Raw genomic sequence first — 17,858 nt, forward strand, 5'->3', positions numbered from 1 at the left:
GGTAGAAAGAAAAAGGATTACTGGAAAATGAGCAGATACTCTTTCAGGAACTAAAAAGGTAGGAAGTTATTATGCAGTGTTAACAAACTCAGTCCAAACTAACAACATCAGTTGAGACAGTGGAGGTTTGGAGCGCCTGTTGCTAAAATGACTGCATTTATTTACTGCATTTCTAGGGCCAGTCGGATAAAGCACTTGACACTGTAATCCACATCCATGCATTCATGCAGCTATTTCTATGTGAAGCTGTGTGATTAACATACCCAGAGGGTGGCATTCATATTCTCCATCTTGTAGTTGGCAGCTCTCAGTAGTTGGGTTACAGCTGGTGTTATGACACTGTAGCAGACCTCCACTGTGACACATACACTTTTGTTCACAACCCTCCAAGTACCAGTCATCGCCCACCTGACAAATGTACACAGAATGCAAAAAACAATCAAAATTTTGTCATGTAATTCTCTCTTATATGTCTGTGAAGGTTCTCAGTCATCCAGGTCATCGTAGTCAAAGGAGCTTGCAAAGAAAAGCGTCTGGACTTCTTTAAGTCTTTAAGTCTTCAAGCAACTTAAAGAAGTCCAGACGCCTTTCTTTGCAGACTCCTTTTACATTCTCTCTTATACATCACACGAATATAAAGATCAAAATGATAAATATACATTTGGATGCAAACCAGGGATTCTGTATGCCACTAACTAATTAGGCCAACCTTTACTCATTTATTTATTGATTTTGGGCTTGCTAATTGTGGTGGCACCAGTATGTAAATGCTATGACATAAATACAAATTCTATAACACCAGTGTCTTTTAAATTCAGGTAAAATACAGTATAATAAATATAATCTGTGCTTGATAAGTTGAAAGTAAAAATCTTTGTTGTAAAACCAATATTTATGTGCCAACAGTTCTCTGCAGTCTATGCACCCTTAATTTAGTTGAGTTTTAATTTCTTTTGTACTGTAGGGTCTTTGTGTCTCTTGGCGTCTCTCCTGTTGAAGTTATAAAGAGAACTGAAAATGATGTTAGCATGAGCTTAGCACATTTTAAAGGTAAATGGAATATGGTTTTAATTGTTTGGAGGCTGTTTCCACTTACAGGGTGATAGGTTCCACTGGGGTCCACACAACCACAGTCTCTCAGTTCCACACATTTGTCATCACTGAGAATGAAGCCAGGGTTACACTCACAACCCTCCACACACACTTCCTCACAGCCAGGTGGTCCCACCACACCAAGACATGTCTCAGGACATGAACTCACACAAAGGGAGTAGGAGCTATTGGGAGGACAGGTCAGAGCTGTGTGGACAAACACAGGGATGAACAATAATGAGAGGGAACAATGGTGGACAAATAGCAACAGAGAAGGGAGTGGGTAGTACGATGATTCAAAGACAGGGCACCTACGTATCTCATATTGATTTAACTCAGTGTCATAAATGAAAGCAAGGATAATATTAACTGCATTGAATATTTTACATTGGTTTCAGCATTGTGCACTGTATCTTAAACTCTCCTCCCTATACAATTATAAATATGATTATAAGTTCAATTATAATGTTGGTGAGCAGGATGTAATATATCGTGGTTATATTTACAGGTGGAGACAACTTCCAAATGGAGAAGCTATGGCATGCACCCCATTTAAAAGGGAAAATGCTGAAGGCTCATTTTTCCAAAATGAAAAGGTATTATTCAAGTCTTTATTCATTTATGCTTCAGAATGGGGCTTATCAAGCCAATGGGTGATATCACTGTGACTATGTTTTATATATCATATATCTTTTAGATATATTTGGTATATCTCAGATTCAAACTTACGGCAGAAGTCTGGAGTTCTCCATTGGTAGACTTTGGCTCCAGCACTATGACATGCGTCAGTGTAGGCCTGGAGCTGGTCACACAGCACGTGCTGCTGGCCATTGAACTGACACATGTCATACACACAGCTTTGGAAGAATGGAGTGGGATTAACTACACTGATGCACTCCCTGTAACAGAGAAAAGCACTCACTTAGCTTAGGTAGGAAAAGGCAGAGGCTCATATATACTGAAAATCTGAGTTCGAACAAACAAACAAGCTACAATTGGTGGTGAAACAGTCAACAATTGTTGCATAAGTTTAGCAACAATTCACTAGATGGGGCCATTGAATAAAGGTGAATGGCTTAAACATGAATTGAACTGCGGTTTGGGGAAGGTCTCGCTGTGGACTGGCAGCGGCTCCTGGGCTGGCAGATCCCCAAAGAAGACATCCCCTAGAAGCAGCAATAACTGTGCATTGTGAAGGTGAAAGACCTCTGCAGGAATAATTCAATTTTTCAATTCAATTTATTTATACAGCCCCAAATCACAACAACAATCGCCTCAAGGTGTTTTATATGTAAGGTAGACCCTGCAATAATACCTACAGAGAAAACCCAACAATCATATGACTCCCTATGAGCAAGCACTTTGGGAATTGGGAAGGAACAACTCCTTTTAACGGGAAGAAACTTCTGGCAAAACCATTCCCATGGAAGGACAGCCATCTGCCGCTACCAGCTGAAGTGGAAGAAGGAAAGCAGGACAAAAGAGAAGCGCAGAGAGAAGATGGTCAAGGATTCCAGAGAGTGGAGTGGTTGAGTTCGGAAAATTATGAAGGAATGGTGGGAGAAGACCACAAAGCAAATTTCAGAAAACGAAAGACCTTAATAGCTTAATGAGGAGAACCCCTGATCGAGTGGCAACGTGGCTCGACTGGTGTGGAGGCTGGATGGATGCATGTCTGTATTTTAAGACATGAGGCAATGGCTTGACGGCTCGTAAAAGCTATTCTGGTGTGTTTGAAAATGATCGATATGGAGACAAAGACTGGCAATACGGTGTCAGGAATGTGCACTGTTACATTTTGTGAAAGATAGATAAATGCATGGACCCTGGCATCCAAGTTATTGGGGAAAGTGGGAAGAGATACTGGCTTCCAGGTGCCAAAAAGCACGCTGCTGCATTTTGCTCAGGAGAGATAGAGGGAAGAAAAGCTTGCTACTGCAAATGAAGGAAAAGAACTGGCATCCCGGTGCCAGATGTATGCTGGCAAATTTGAAAAAGACAGAGAAATAGAACCTGGAGTACCATTGCAAAAAGCATTCTGCTGGATTTGTAAAGGAGGAAAAGAGAAAGAGAACCTGGCATTCCTGTGCCAAAAAACATGCTGCTGCATTTTTGTGAAAAAGGGAGGGACAGAAGAGGAACTGGCAACCCGGTGCTAAAAGCTTGCTCCTGCATTTGTGAAGGAGGGATAGAGAAAGAAAGCCTGACATTCTAGTGCCAAGAAGCATGCTGCTGCATTGTGCGAGGGAGGGATAGAGGGGAAGGGAAACTGGAATCTCCTGGGTAGAAAACCTTGTTGATGCATTTGCAAATGAGGAATAATAACTTGGCATCCTGGTGCCAAAAGCTCACTGTTGTATTTGCAAAGGAGGGTTATAGAAAGAACCTGGTATCCCAGGTTTTTTGCAACGATAGATAGAGATAAACTGGCAAGTCATTGGTAAAAACTTGCTGCTGCGTTTGAGAATGAGGGACAAAGAACAAAACTGGCATCCCAGTGCCAGAAGGGTTCATTACAGCATTACAGTAATAGTATTGAAAATATTTATTCATATTTTACAGGTCAGTTGGGTGATTACCAGGCATGCTGCCATCTATTTCATGATTTTATAAGGTCAGGAAAAAAACGTTGTAAAAACCCAGGAATCCCATCAGTTTAACCAAGTCGATAACCAAAAGTGGAGGGGTTGTGAATTCTTACCGGAAGGGTCCAGTAGGGTCTGTAATTTTACCACATTTCTCTGGTTTTACAACTTCAGCTTCCAAGTTGGGGTCACAGTCTGGATCAGGCTTTGTTCCTGGGGTACATCTGGTCAACACAAATACAAAACACAGTTACATCCTCTTCAGTTTGTCAGAAAGAGTCCAACAGTAAGGTAACAAAAGACATAACCAGAAGAAATCCAAAAGACAGAAAGATAGATATGTTGGAACTCACGAGTCATCTTCATCGTCTTTGGTCTGCCAGCTGTTCCCAAAGTCATTACTATTTCCTGCCACAGTGCCATCTGGTTTAGTGAAGTCATTGTCTGGGTTCCCATCATAGTCACCACAAAGGCCACACATTTGGTCATAGTAGGAGCTGGTAGGACAAAGTCAAGGCAGGATATGTAGGATTAAAATAAGACAAGCTTAAGAATATTTGCAATGTTTCATAAGGTGTTGCTTGGCCTTTTATTGTAATTCTAGAAACAAATGAAGAGAATGCAAAGATCCCTGATACAATAAACCAGGGCATCGTTAGTATATATTAAAAGTTGCATAAGTCCACAATATGCACACAAATGGACTGCTTTGTTTTCACAACATACATAAAACAACTGGTGATGTTCAGCAGTTTAGATCGTTATCTATCAGAGTTTCTTCAGATCGTTAGGTTATGGTTGCATCGGAGGAAAGTGGTCATCAAAAAAATAATGATAGAGCAATGGAGACAGTGGTCAGGTGTATTGTATGAATGTGTGAAGCAAATAAAAAGAAGTTCTACAATATCAAAATAGTTCAAACCAATATTTATACTAACCTGGGAACTGAGATCTGGGCATAATGGTTTCCATCCCAACGCACCCTCAGGCCAAAGGATGTTTGAAGCGTGATGAACTGACCAGCAAGACTAATAGACATGAGAGGAGAGGGGGAGTGGGGCAGAGCCACCCGTACTCCGTTCACCTGATTCAGTGATGAAGAAAAAGATGTTAAGAATATAAGAATATAAAGATGTTAAACAGACTGTGTAAACGTCTAATTGGTGGACAGGTCAGGGAGTATAAAAGTACAAAGAGTGTGCAATGTGCAGTATATCAGGCAAAAACAGACTTTGTATAGTTTTAACAAGCAAGACAGACATTGCTTTATGCCTATCACACTGTGTTATCTTTGGCATAGATTCAACTGACAAAATGGGAAAAATCTGTTTTGTTTTTTTTACATGCTGTTAGCAACAAAGTAACTAAAGATATAATTTGAGTTCTTTGCTAAAATGTCAGTTATGTGTAGACATAAGACATACATGGTGATGATACAACTACTGTGTGGGATGTCTGCTGGCACACATTTTACTTAAAGATGGGAAATATAAGAGATAGTAATTCATTCATATACTGACCAGTGTTCTACTGCTCTTCATCAGGGTCACAGTAATTCCATCCACTGTCACATATAGCTTCCTCAGGTATGACACTCCTGCAACTCCTCTCTCTTCATTCTTTGCCTCCACAGAGAACCAAGGGCCTGCACAGGGAAGACCACGACAATCAGGAATATTGTGTGTTTATATTAAAGGTGAACATTGGCATTAACATACAAACCACCACTGACATTCAGTGTCTTCTCTTTGCAGCAAACGTGAATGAAAACAATATATGTCATGCTTTGCGATGAAAATAATAAATGAGTAAATTTAGCTCATTTAAACTTTCATTTGTGCGTGTGGTGTGGCAAGACTAGAACAGGTGCAATGAAACCCAAACATCTTAATGAATAAATGTCTCAAAATAGTGTGTACCTGTGCTGTTCCTACAGCTTCTGGCCAGTGTGTAAGTACAGGTTCCCATGAAGCTGTAGTACTTCTTGTCAAAGGTGTTGTAGTGTGGATCCCCAGAAACTACACAATCCTGAAAGCCTGAGAGAGGGAAAAACATCAGGAACATCAGACTGAAACACAGATGAAGCCACTGTAGAACAATTACCTAATAACAGTGCAGTTCACTGCTGCTTTGGACTTATACTGGCATTAAAATAGATGCAAGGAATATATCATTTCCTGACTAGACAAAAATTTGTATTATTTCAATTTCTTTTCTGCAACTCTGTGATTTTGCATTATAAAGAAATGCATGTAACAAGTGTTGTTATAGACAAACTGTACAGAAGAGAGCAAAAGAAACATAACAGCAACACACACATAAATATTTCACTGTTATTGAAAGTAAAAGACGCCTGTGGGTTGTGCTTCTCTATCTTCCATTACTCAGTCTAATTATGTATATTAGAGCAGGGATAGAAAATGCTCGTTTGAGAACTTTGACAAAGTCTACAGCATCACATCAAACACAGTTGCAAAACTTTTCAGGTTGGCAGTCCAACCCATGAGATCTGGAAACCTACTTAGAATATAATGGCTACAGCTTTGCTGTGTTTTTTTAGGTGTGAACATTACAAACATACTCGTAGGATAGCAGCCCAGCTCTCCATCCTGAAGTTTACATTCATGCATTGGGGGGCATTCAGAGGCTTCACAGGTAATTCCAGCTGCACCACACCAACATTTTCGCTTGCAGTCTTCCTCAAAATACTCCTCTCCAGGCTGACAAACAGACAACAAAATTGACAATTAAGCATAGCAGGCACAGATGATTCTTTGTAGATCCTTTTATGCATGTATGTATGAAAATGTTGTTTTAGAGAGGACATAAAGAGACTGCAAGTGACCTGACTTGAAATACAAAGGACCAAATGATTCACTGCCGGCCTATCAGACCCACTTCACCATACCTCATAATACTGGCCGTTCGTGTGGTTGCAGCCACACATGTTCTCCTTAACGCACTTGCCAGCACTCAGGACATAGCTGGGATCACACACACAGGACTCAGAGCAGGGACCAGAGCAGGAGGGGGGTTTTCCAAAGCATGTTTCCTGACAAGGATCTGCACAAGGTTCGTAGTGGCTGTTTGGGGGACAGCTCAGTGCTAAGCAGACCACAAGAGGTTGAAGTTAGTGATAGGAAACAAAAGTATGTGCTGGTTAAAATATAAAATGACAGCTTTTCACAAGAAAAGAGATACGTCTTTGGCATTTCCAGCTGTGTTGTCTTCCGTGTAACTAGATTGTTTGAGTTTGGTGGTAACCCAGTCTCCTGCAGCCTCTTGGCATATGTTGTCTGCCCAACTAGGTATGCTAAAGCAGCACTCCCTCAGTTAACTTTAGTGAGTAGGAAGCCCGTATGAAGTACTCTTCCACAAGTCAAAACTGACCAAAAACTCTCTTGTGTTATTATCTCCCAACTACTCAGCCAAGCTGATTTTTACCTAATGATATACCTAAAGATATTTTACTACTAAATTAAATCATTTGTCCTTCCAATACTCACGGCAGAAGGTTTCATTCCTCCATGGTCCAAGGTTGACCCCACGATCTTGGCATTCATTGACATAGGCTTCAATGGCTTCACACAAAATGGGCTTGGCACCATCCAGCTCACACAAGTCAAAGACACAGTCCCTGAAGTAATTCTGAGAACAAACAATCACTTTGTTACAATGCTTTATATTGTGTGACCATCTAAAACCACATATTCAAATTATTCCACTATTACGAATATCACATTTTCACCCTGAATGCACACACACATAGACAAATACAACAAGCTCAGAATAAGGACTGGTTCCACATTTGTTTATTATATGTGCACTATCCTCTACATGAACATACATTGGGGTTGACTTTGGGATGGCACACAGCAAAAGGTCCATTTTTGTCCAGCAGAATGCCACAATATCCAGAGCTTTCATACAGTTCCTGTTCTTCTTCATTGCACTCAGGGATCGTAGTGTTGGGTTTCTCATTACATCTGTCAAGACAGACCATCATCTTAAGAACATTTGTCTTTTGTCAATGGTAAATGTTTCTTTACACTTGCATCTCTGCAATACTCACTCTGGATTCATGTTCCAACTGTGTCCAAAGTCATTGGCATTTTCAGCTAAGCTTCCATCTGGTTTGCGGAAGTCATCTTTAGTATCTCCATCATAGTTGCCACACAGGCCACACAGCTTGTTCTGATAGCTGCAGATTGCAGAAAATGATTGTGTTAGAGTCTTATGCAAGAAAGACTAACAAGTAAGCCAGAACTACAACGTGTTTTAATTGCAGCCAAGTTTCTTTTCAGCAGTAGACTAAACCCCACACATTAGTAAGACTAAAAGATCAGACATGTACATTTGATGTGTTTGATAGCATCAGCATAGAATTAATTAGTCAGGAAATTAGAAGTTTTGTGTGATTTTATCTTGAAATTTTGAGGGAGCTGTTTGTGTTGCCCCTGCTAAATTGTTTAAATAAAATATCCTAGCTGTGTCATTAATCTCTGCCTTTATCACCTTACTACTCCTTACAGATAAAGGAGTCATGTTCAGTATATGAAAATGTGATATAGTGTCATGGTCCGTGGTCCTGTGTCTGAGGAATGCGTGACGCTCGGGTAGCCACACCCCCGGGCTATCACCGGCACATCTGTTCTCCATCACGGTGACTACACGGAGATCTACTGAACCCGGCACTGATGGAAGGCTCCACGCCAGTCCGTTAGTCCCCCCACAGTGGTAACTAGACTTCCACGAAAGCGTGCATTCCCTTCTGGTTGGAACTGTGTTTAATCTGCCTACTTGTGTCCAGGTTTCGACTCGGCGTCTGCCACCTGCCTGTCCTCCGGCTCAACTGGATCACTCGGTGCATCATCTGGCCCATTCGCTATTTCCACGGACTTTCTGCTCACGGACTGCCACACTTCCCTCCCGAGCTCCCACAGTCCCGTTCCATCGTAAGCCCCCTACTCTAACTAAGTCCTGATGTGTTTTCCCTACTTTCCGGCTCCCTAGTAATCATCTCCCCTTTCTATTGCAGCCTCCCATGGTCCCGATCCTGGCTTCCTCGTGTCATTATTCCCCGGGTTTTTAGTTTCTTGTTTTGCTCTCTAGTTTTCCCGGGTCGCCTTTCGTTATTTCAATAAAGTGTCTTTTCTGTTAGCGCGGAGTCTGCATCTGGATCCTTTTGTGCACGCGCGCCGTGGCGCATAACATATAGTTTTAGTTGTATCAGTATGGATGTAGATTTCTGGACTGGTGAACTTGTGATTAAAACACCACTTTATAAGGAAACCATGAATTTGGTCTTCACTCACTCTTCGATTACTTTGATGTCCATGAAGGCGTTTCCATCATAGCGAACCGTCACACCAAAGTTCATGGAGACAGTGTAGTGTTTTCCTGACTTGAACACAGAAATACCAGGGGACGGAGACAGTGGCAGATTGACATTGGTCCCATTAACCTGTATGGGAAAATAGGCAGAGTACATCAAATCTGGCCAACATTTTCATTTTTTAATTACCCATGTCACAACATTACTATCTGTAACTGAAAAGAAACGTTCCTTTAGTGGGCGATCGTGGCTCAAGAGTTGGGAGTTCGCCTTGTAATCGGAAGGTTGCCGGTTCGAGCCCCGGCTTGGACAGTCTCGGTCGTTGTGTCCTTGGGCAAGACACTTCACCCGTTGCCTACTGGTGGTGGTCAGAGGGCCCGGTGGCGCCAGTGTCTGGCAGCCTCGCCTCTGTCAGTGCGCCCCAGGGTGGCTGTGGCTACAATGTAGCTTGCCATCACCAGTGTGTGAATGTGTGTGTGAATGGGTGGATGACTGGATATGTAAAGCACTTTGGGGTCCTTAGGGACTAGTAAAGCGCTATATAAATACAGGCCATTTACCATTTCTCATGCCAATGATGTCTGTAAATGTCATGCCCGACATGTTAAACGCAGCTGCCGGCATGGCAAGCGAAAGTGGATCGAAGCCAAAGGCATGAATGCACAAGAAAACAGTCGACCAGAACGATACCCGAATATTAAATCGCATTGTACGATCTAACAGGGGCTCGCAGTGGCCGCTCTGTCCCAATCCGAGACAAAATGGACGAGTCCTCCTCACTGACGCTGAGCAAGACCAACGTTGAGCCAAACAGTTCTGCGATACTTTAAACCAGCCCGAGCCACTCCACTTGTTCGAGGCCGAAGAACTTGCACCCTCCATGGATCTTCTTCCTTTCGATATCGGAAAAATTAGCAACGCCGAAGTCAAGACAGCGATGTTGGCCTGGACGAGTTCCTCCCCACAATGCTGAAGGACGACAAAGCCCAGTTGGATGCCGCCCTTAGAAGTCCCCTAAATGCCTGCTGGTCAACATCGCATGTACCCTATGAATGGGTAATTTCAACGACTTCAAGAAAGCTTTTGACAACGTCCACCGGCCGACTCTATGGGCTATCCCACGTCAATATGGAGTCCCCCAGCAGTTTGTATACGCCTTTTGTGGTCTCTGCTCCAACTCCCGGTTCTGCGTCCAGACAGATGATTGGATGGCGCCCTTAGAAGACCCCTAAATGCCTGCTGGACAACATCGCGTGTACCCTATGAATGGGCAAAAGGTGTTATCACCAAACTTCCCGAAAGGCGATTTGGGTGACTGTAACAACTGCCGGGGCATCACGCTCCTGTCGGTACCCGGGAAAGTGCTTTGCCTTATTCCTTTGAATTGGCTACTGGGCCCCTACTGGGCTCGACTACGGAAGACCTCCAAGAATGGACTGCAGCTTTGCAGAGGGAGGTGAGGAAGTCGGATTACGAATAAGCGCCAAGAAAACCAAGGTACTCGGAGTTGGCTACACAACTGCCCATGTTCCCGTCATAATCAACCAATAACGTGCTGATAAGTTGGAAAATTTCACATATCTGGGCAGCATCATCTCGAATTATGGGATCTCTGATCAAGATGTAAACTCCAAAGTAGGGAAGGCTGCCGGTGTCCTCCGACGTCTCCAATTCAATTCATTTAAATTCAATGTTTTTTATATAGTCCCAAATCACAAAAACAGTCACCTCAAGGTGCTTTATATTTTAAGATAGACCCTACAATAATACATACAGAGAAAAAAAACAACAATCATATGCCCCATTGACCAAGCACTTTGGTGACAGAGGCATCTTTTAACAGGAAGAAGCCTTTGGCAGAACCAGCAAAAGCAAGGCCGACCAAATATCACATGGCGTCGAATGTTTATGGATGATCTGAAAACAGTCGACATCGCCTGGGACGAAGCTGAAACATTCGCCCCTGACCGTCATCGATGGAGATTGTTAGCTGCCCGATGCGTCGCTCGGCGTAGGAGGAACTAAGTGTTAAGTGTAAGTGCAAGTTTCTTTCCATGGTCAATTGCAGTGGTTTTCAGAAGTGTTCCTGAGCATGTGCAGTGATTTGTACCACAGAATGATGTTTGTTTGTAATGCAGTAGTGCCTGATAACGTGAAAGCGTGATTGGTTTTCACATGCAAAACATCCTGTTTCTTCCTCTCATGTCTTACCTGCACAGTGCCACCTTTGAGAATGGAGATCTTTATCATCTGTGCGTATACATGTACGGCATTCACATAGGAGATGGTCGGCCTGTTATACCGGTTTTCATTGTCAGTATGGACCTCAAAGTAGGGCACAGTTGTGTCATTGCATGGACTAGACATCAGATAGCTGCAGTTGCCCATGAAGTCATATTTGCGTTTGTCAAAGCTGGTGTAGTGTGGATCGCCAGATGCTATGCATGTGGATGTACCTAAAGGAATAATATATGAGAAAATTGTAATTTCCACACTGTCAACTATCAAGTTATACCGACTGACTGTAAAGCACAACACAAGGTGCTCTTTGTGCAGATGTAATTTATTACACTGCATTAAATCAAGTCAACAACAATAAAGTCAACAAACATTATTACCTTTAGGATAACAGCCTGCAACACCATTAACCTCTCGACACTCTTCAGTGGGGTCACAGGAGTTATCAACACATTCCAAAGTGTAGTTCCCTACACAGCGACACAGCTTTGTGCAGCCATCTCCAAATACTATCTCACCAGGCTGGATAAAATGAAAACAATCAGTACTGAGAAAGTATACTGTATGTCTTTAAATGTACACTGTACACAGTACTAACTAGGACATCTGACCTCATAATAGTTATTGTTGTCATCTAAACAACCACACTTGTCCAGTGGCACGCAGTGCCGTCCTTTGAAGACAAAGCCTGGTTTGCAGAAACACCCAGTGATGCAGGAGCCAGAACAGTTGGTAGAGGGTTCCATACATGTAGGAATGCAAGCTGGACCACACTCTATATACTCTGCGTTAGGAGGACACAGGTCTGGGTAGAAAGAAAAAGGATTACTGGAAAATGAGCAGATACTCTTTCAGGAACTAAAAAGGTAGGAAGTTATTATGCAGTGTTAACAAACTCAGTCCAAACTAACAACATCAGTTGAGACAGTGGAGGTTTGGAGCGCCTGTTGCTAAAATGACTGCATTTATTTACTGCATTTCTAGGGCCAGTCGGATAAAGCACTTGACACTGTAATCCACATCCATGCATTCATGCAGCTATTTCTATGTGAAGCTGTGTGATTAACATACCCAGAGGGTGGCATTCATATTCTCCATCTTGTAGTTGGCAGCTCTCAGTAGTTGGGTTACAGCTGGTGTTATGACACTGTAGCAGACCTCCACTGTGACACATACACTTTTGTTCACAACCCTCCAAGTACCAGTCATCGCCCACCTGACAAATGTACACAGAATGCAAAAAACAATCAAAATTTTGTCATGTAATTCTCTCTTATATGTCTGTGAAGGTTCTCAGTCATCCAGGTCATCGTAGTCAAAGGAGCTTGCAAAGAAAAGCGTCTGGACTTCTTTAAGTCTTTAAGTCTTCAAGCAACTTAAAGAAGTCCAGACGCCTTTCTTTGCAGACTCCTTTTACATTCTCTCTTATACATCACACGAATATAAAGATCAAAATGATAAATATACATTTGGATGCAAACCAGGGATTCTGTATGCCACTAACTAATTAGGCCAACCTTTACTCATTTATTTATTGATTTTGGGCTTGCTAATTGTGGTGGCACCAGTATGTAAATGCTATGACATAAATACAAATTCTATAACACCAGTGTCTTTTAAATTCAGGTAAAATACAGTATAATAAATATAATCTGTGCTTGATAAGTTGAAAGTAAAAATCTTTGTTGTAAAACCAATATTTATGTGCCAACAGTTCTCTGCAGTCTATGCACCCTTAATTTAGTTGAGTTTTAATTTCTTTTGTACTGTAGGGTCTTTGTGTCTCTTGGCGTCTCTCCTGTTGAAGTTATAAAGAGAACTGAAAATGATGTTAGCATGAGCTTAGCACATTTTAAAGGTAAATGGAATATGGTTTTAATTGTTTGGAGGCTGTTTCCACTTACAGGGTGATAGGTTCCACTGGGGTCCACACAACCACAGTCTCTCAGTTCCACACATTTGTCATCACTGAGAATGAAGCCAGGGTTACACTCACAACCCTCCACACACACTTCCTCACAGCCAGGTGGTCCCACCACACCAAGACATGTCTCAGGACATGAACTCACACAAAGGGAGTAGGAGCTATTGGGAGGACAGGTCAGAGCTGTGTGGACAAACACAGGGATGAACAATAATGAGAGGGAACAATGGTGGACAAATAGCAACAGAGAAGGGAGTGGGTAGTACGATGATTCAAAGACAGGGCACCTACGTATCTCATATTGATTTAACTCAGTGTCATAAATGAAAGCAAGGATAATATTAACTGCATTGAATATTTTACATTGGTTTCAGCATTGTGCACTGTATCTTAAACTCTCCTCCCTATACAATTATAAATATGATTATAAGTTCAATTATAATGTTGGTGAGCAGGATGTAATATATCGTGGTTATATTTACAGGTGGAGACAACTTCCAAATGGAGAAGCTATGGCATGCACCCCATTTAAAAGGGAAAATGCTGAAGGCTCATTTTTCCAAAATGAAAAGGTATTATTCAAGTCTTTATTCATTTATGCTTCAGAATGGGGCTTATCAAGCCAATGGGTGATATCACTGTGACTATGTTTTATATATCATATATCTTTTAGATATATTTGGTATATCTCAGATTCAAACTTACGGCAGAAGTCTGGAGTTCTCCATTGGTAGACTTTGGCTCCAGCACTATGACATGCGTCAGTGTAGGCCTGGAGCTGGTCACACAGCACGTGCTGCTGGCCATTGAACTGACACATGTCATACACACAGCTTTGGAAGAATGGAGTGGGATTAACTACACTGATGCACTCCCTGTAACAGAGAAAAGCACTCACTTAGCTTAGGTAGGAAAAGGCAGAGGCTCATATATACTGAAAATCTGAGTTCGAACAAACAAACAAGCTACAATTGGTGGTGAAACAGTCAACAATTGTTGCATAAGTTTAGCAACAATTCACTAGATGGGGCCATTGAATAAAGGTGAATGGCTTAAACATGAATTGAACTGCGGTTTGGGGAAGGTCTCGCTGTGGACTGGCAGCGGCTCCTGGGCTGGCAGATCCCCAAAGAAGACATCCCCTAGAAGCAGCAATAACTGTGCATTGTGAAGGTGAAAGACCTCTGCAGGAATAATTCAATTTTTCAATTCAATTTATTTATACAGCCCCAAATCACAACAACAATTGCCTCAAGGTGCTTTATATGTAAGGTAGACCCTGCAATAATACCTACAGAGAAAACCCAACAATCATATGACTCCCTATGAGCACGCACTTTGGGAATTGGGAAGGAACAACTCCTTTTAACGGGAAGAAACTTCTGGCAAAACCATTCCCATGGAAGGACAGCCATCTGCCGCTACCGGCTGAGGTGGAAGAAGGAAAGCAGGACAAAAGAGAAGCGCAGAGAGAAGGTGGTCAAGGATTCCAGAGAGTGGAGTGGTTGAGCTTGGAAAATTATGAAGGAATGGTGGGAGAAGACCACAAAGCAGATTTCAGACAACGAAAGACCTTAATAGATGAATGAGGAGAACCCCTGATCGAGTGGCAACGTGGCTCGACTGGTGTGGAGGCTGGATGGATGCATGTCTGTATTTTAAGACATCAGGCAATGGCTTGACGGCTCGTAAAAGCTTTTACTGCTGTGTTTGAAAATGATCGATATGGAGACAAAGACTGGCAATACGGTGTCAGGAATGTGCATTGTTATGTTTTGGGAAAGATAGATAGATGCATGGACCCTGGCATCCAAGTTATTGGGGAAAGAGGGAAGAGAAAGTGGCTTCCAGGTTCCAAAAAACACGCTGCTGCATTTTGTGAAAAAGGGAGGGAATTCTGCTGGATTTGTAAAGGAGGAAAAGAGAAAGAAAACATGGCATCCCAGTGCTAAAAGCCTGCTGCTGTATTTGTACAGGAGGAACAGAGAAAGTAACCCAGAATCCCAGGCCCAAAGGCTTGCTGGTGCATTTGCAAAGGAGGGACAGAGAAAGAGAACCTGGCATTCCTGTGCCAAAACACATGCTGCTGCATTTTTGTGAAAAAGGGAGGGACAGAAGAGGAACTGGCAACCCGGTGCTAAAAGCTTGCTCCTGCATTTGTGAAGGAGGGATAGAGAAAGAAAGCCTGACATCCTAGTGCCAAGAAGCATGCTGCTGCATTGTGCGAGGGAGGGATAGAGGGGAAGGGAAACTGGAATCTCCTGGGTAGAAAACCTTGTTGATGCATTTGCAAATGAGGAATAATAACTTGGCATCCTGGTGCCAAAAGCTCACTGTTGCATTTGCAAAGGAGGGTTATAGAAAGAACCTGGTATTCCAGGTGTTTTGCAACGATAGATAGAGATAAACTGGCAAGTCATTGGTAAAAACTTGCTGCTGCGTTTGAGAATGAGGGACAAAGAACGAAACTGGCATCCCAGTGCCAGAAGGGTTCATTACAGCATTACAGTAATAGTATTGAAAATATTTATTCATATTTTACAGGTCAGTTGGGTGATTACCAGGCATGCTGCCATCTATTTCATGATTTTATAAGGTCAGGAAAAAAACGTTGTAAAAACCCAGGAATCCCATCAGTTTAACCAAGTCGATAACCAAAAGTGGAGGGGTTGTGAATTCTTACCGGAAGGGTCCAGTAGGGTCTGTAATTTTACCACATTTCTCTGGTTTTACAACTTCAGCTTCCAAATTGGGGTCACAGTCTGGATCAGGCTTTGTTCCTGGGGTACATCTGGTCAACACAAATACAAAACACAGTTACATCCTCTTCAGTTTGTCAGAAAGAGTCCGACATCAAGGTAACGAAAGACATAACCAGAAGAAATCCAAAAGACAGAAAGATAGATATGTTGGAACTCACGAGTCATCTTCATCGTCTTTGGTCTGCCAGCTGTTCCCAAAGTCATTACTATTTCCTGCCACAGTGCCATCTGGTTTAGTGAAGTCATTGTCTGGGTTCCCATCATAGTCACCACAAAGGCCACACATTTGGTCATAGTAGGAGCTGGTAGAACAAAGTCAAGGTAGGATATGTAGGATTAAAATAAGACAAGCTTAAGAATATTTGCAATGTTTAATAAGGTGTTGCTTGGCCTTTTATTGTAATTCTAGAAACAAATGAAGAGAATGCAAAGATCCCTGATACAATAAACCAGGGCATCGTTAGTATATATTAAAAGTTGCATAAGTCCACAATATGCACACAAATGGACTGCTTTGTTTTCACAACATACATAAAACAACTGGTGATGTTCAGCAGTTTAGATCGTTATCTATCAGAGTTTCTTCAGATCGTTAGGTTATGGTTGCATCGGAGGAAAGTGGTCATCAAAAAAAGAATGATGGAGCAATGGAGACAGTGGTCAGGTGTATTGTATGAATGTGTGAAGCAAATAAAAAGAAGTTCTACAATATCAAAATAGTTCAAACCAATATTTATACTAACCTGGGAACTGAGATCTGGGCATAATGGTTTCCATCCCAACGCACCCTCAGGCCAAAGGATGTTTGAAGCGTGATGAACTGACCAGCAAGACTAATAGACATGAGAGGAGAGGGGGAGTGGGGCAGAGCCACCCGTACTCCGTTCACCTGATTCAGTGATGAAGAAAAAGATGTTAAGAACATAAGAATATAAAGATGTTAAACAGACTGTGTAAACGTCTAATTGGTGGACAGGTCAGGGAGTATAAAAGTACAAAGAGTGTGCAATGTGCAGTATATCAGGCAAAAACAGACTTTGTATAGTTTTAACAAGCAAGAAAGACATTGCTTTATGCCTATCACACTGTGTTATCTTTGGCATAGATTCAACTGACAAAATGGGAAAAATCTGTTTTGTTGTTTTTACATGTTGTTAACAACAAAGTAACTAAAGATATAATTTGAGTTCTTTGCTAAAATGTCAGTTATGTGTAGACATAAGACATACATGGTGATGATACAACTACTGTGTGGGATGTCTGCTGGCACACATTTTACTTAAAGATGGGAAATATAAGAGATAGTAATTCATTCACATACTGACCAGTGTTCTACTGCTCTTCATCAGGGTCACAGTAATTCCATCCACTGTCACATATAGCTTCCTCAGGTATGACACTCCTGCAACTCCTCTCTCTTCATTCTTTGCCTCCACAGAGAACCAAGGGCCTGCACAGGGAAGACCACGACAATCAGGAATATTGTGTGTTTATATTAAAGGTGAACATTGGCATTAACATACAAACCACCACTGACATTCAGTGTCTTCTCTTTGCAGCAAACGTGAATGAAAACAACATCTGTGATGCTTTGCGATGAAAATAATAAATGAGTAAATTTAGCTCATTTAAACTTTCATTTGTGTGTGTGGTGTGGCAAGACTAGAACAGGTGCAATGAAACCCAAACATCTTAATGAATAAATGTCTCAAAATAGTGTGTACCTGTGCTGTTCCTACAGCTTCTGGCCAGTGTGTAAGTACAGGTTCCCATGAAGCTGTAGTACTTCTTGTCAAAGGTGTTGTAGTGTGGATCCCCAGAAACTACACAATCCTGAAAACCTGAGAGAGGGAAAAACATCAGGAACATCAGACTGAAACACAGATGAAGCCACTGTAGAACAATTACCTAATAACAGTGCA

The 17,858-nt window shown here is 42.0% G+C and overlaps 1 protein-coding gene across 1 annotated transcript in view; it reads right to left on the minus strand.

The window, feature by feature from the left end:
• Window positions 1-17,858, minus strand: part of zanl (zonadhesin, like) — a 103,692-nt gene that overhangs the window by 74,875 nt on the left and 10,959 nt on the right. Inside the window, exons 11-35 of the mRNA XM_086286196.1 lie at window positions 17,661-17,777; window positions 17,262-17,386; window positions 16,680-16,825; window positions 16,095-16,238; window positions 15,858-15,965; window positions 13,880-14,049; window positions 13,155-13,357; window positions 12,322-12,466; window positions 11,862-12,055; window positions 11,631-11,772; window positions 11,224-11,468; window positions 8,993-9,141; window positions 7,750-7,878; window positions 7,525-7,663; window positions 7,184-7,325; window positions 6,586-6,782; window positions 6,259-6,397; window positions 5,597-5,713; window positions 5,198-5,322; window positions 4,616-4,761; window positions 4,031-4,174; window positions 3,794-3,901; window positions 1,822-1,991; window positions 1,097-1,299; window positions 264-408 (exon numbers count right to left, since the gene is read on the minus strand). Coding sequence (XP_086142322.1) covers window positions 264-408; window positions 1,097-1,299; window positions 1,822-1,991; window positions 3,794-3,901; window positions 4,031-4,174; window positions 4,616-4,761; window positions 5,198-5,322; window positions 5,597-5,713; window positions 6,259-6,397; window positions 6,586-6,782; window positions 7,184-7,325; window positions 7,525-7,663; window positions 7,750-7,878; window positions 8,993-9,141; window positions 11,224-11,468; window positions 11,631-11,772; window positions 11,862-12,055; window positions 12,322-12,466; window positions 13,155-13,357; window positions 13,880-14,049; window positions 15,858-15,965; window positions 16,095-16,238; window positions 16,680-16,825; window positions 17,262-17,386; window positions 17,661-17,777 — 3,792 coding nt within the window. The remainder of the gene's footprint in view (window positions 1-263; window positions 409-1,096; window positions 1,300-1,821; window positions 1,992-3,793; window positions 3,902-4,030; window positions 4,175-4,615; window positions 4,762-5,197; window positions 5,323-5,596; window positions 5,714-6,258; window positions 6,398-6,585; window positions 6,783-7,183; window positions 7,326-7,524; window positions 7,664-7,749; window positions 7,879-8,992; window positions 9,142-11,223; window positions 11,469-11,630; window positions 11,773-11,861; window positions 12,056-12,321; window positions 12,467-13,154; window positions 13,358-13,879; window positions 14,050-15,857; window positions 15,966-16,094; window positions 16,239-16,679; window positions 16,826-17,261; window positions 17,387-17,660; window positions 17,778-17,858) is intronic.

This window comes from Aulonocara sp. 'chitande type north' Nkhata Bay, linkage group LG3 (assembly GCF_057382095.1).
Source record: "Aulonocara sp. 'chitande type north' Nkhata Bay isolate Kocher_YH1m ecotype deep benthic linkage group LG3, A_spYH_male_GT1.1, whole genome shotgun sequence".
Lineage (NCBI taxonomy): Eukaryota > Metazoa > Chordata > Actinopteri > Cichliformes > Cichlidae > Aulonocara > Aulonocara sp. 'chitande type north' Nkhata Bay.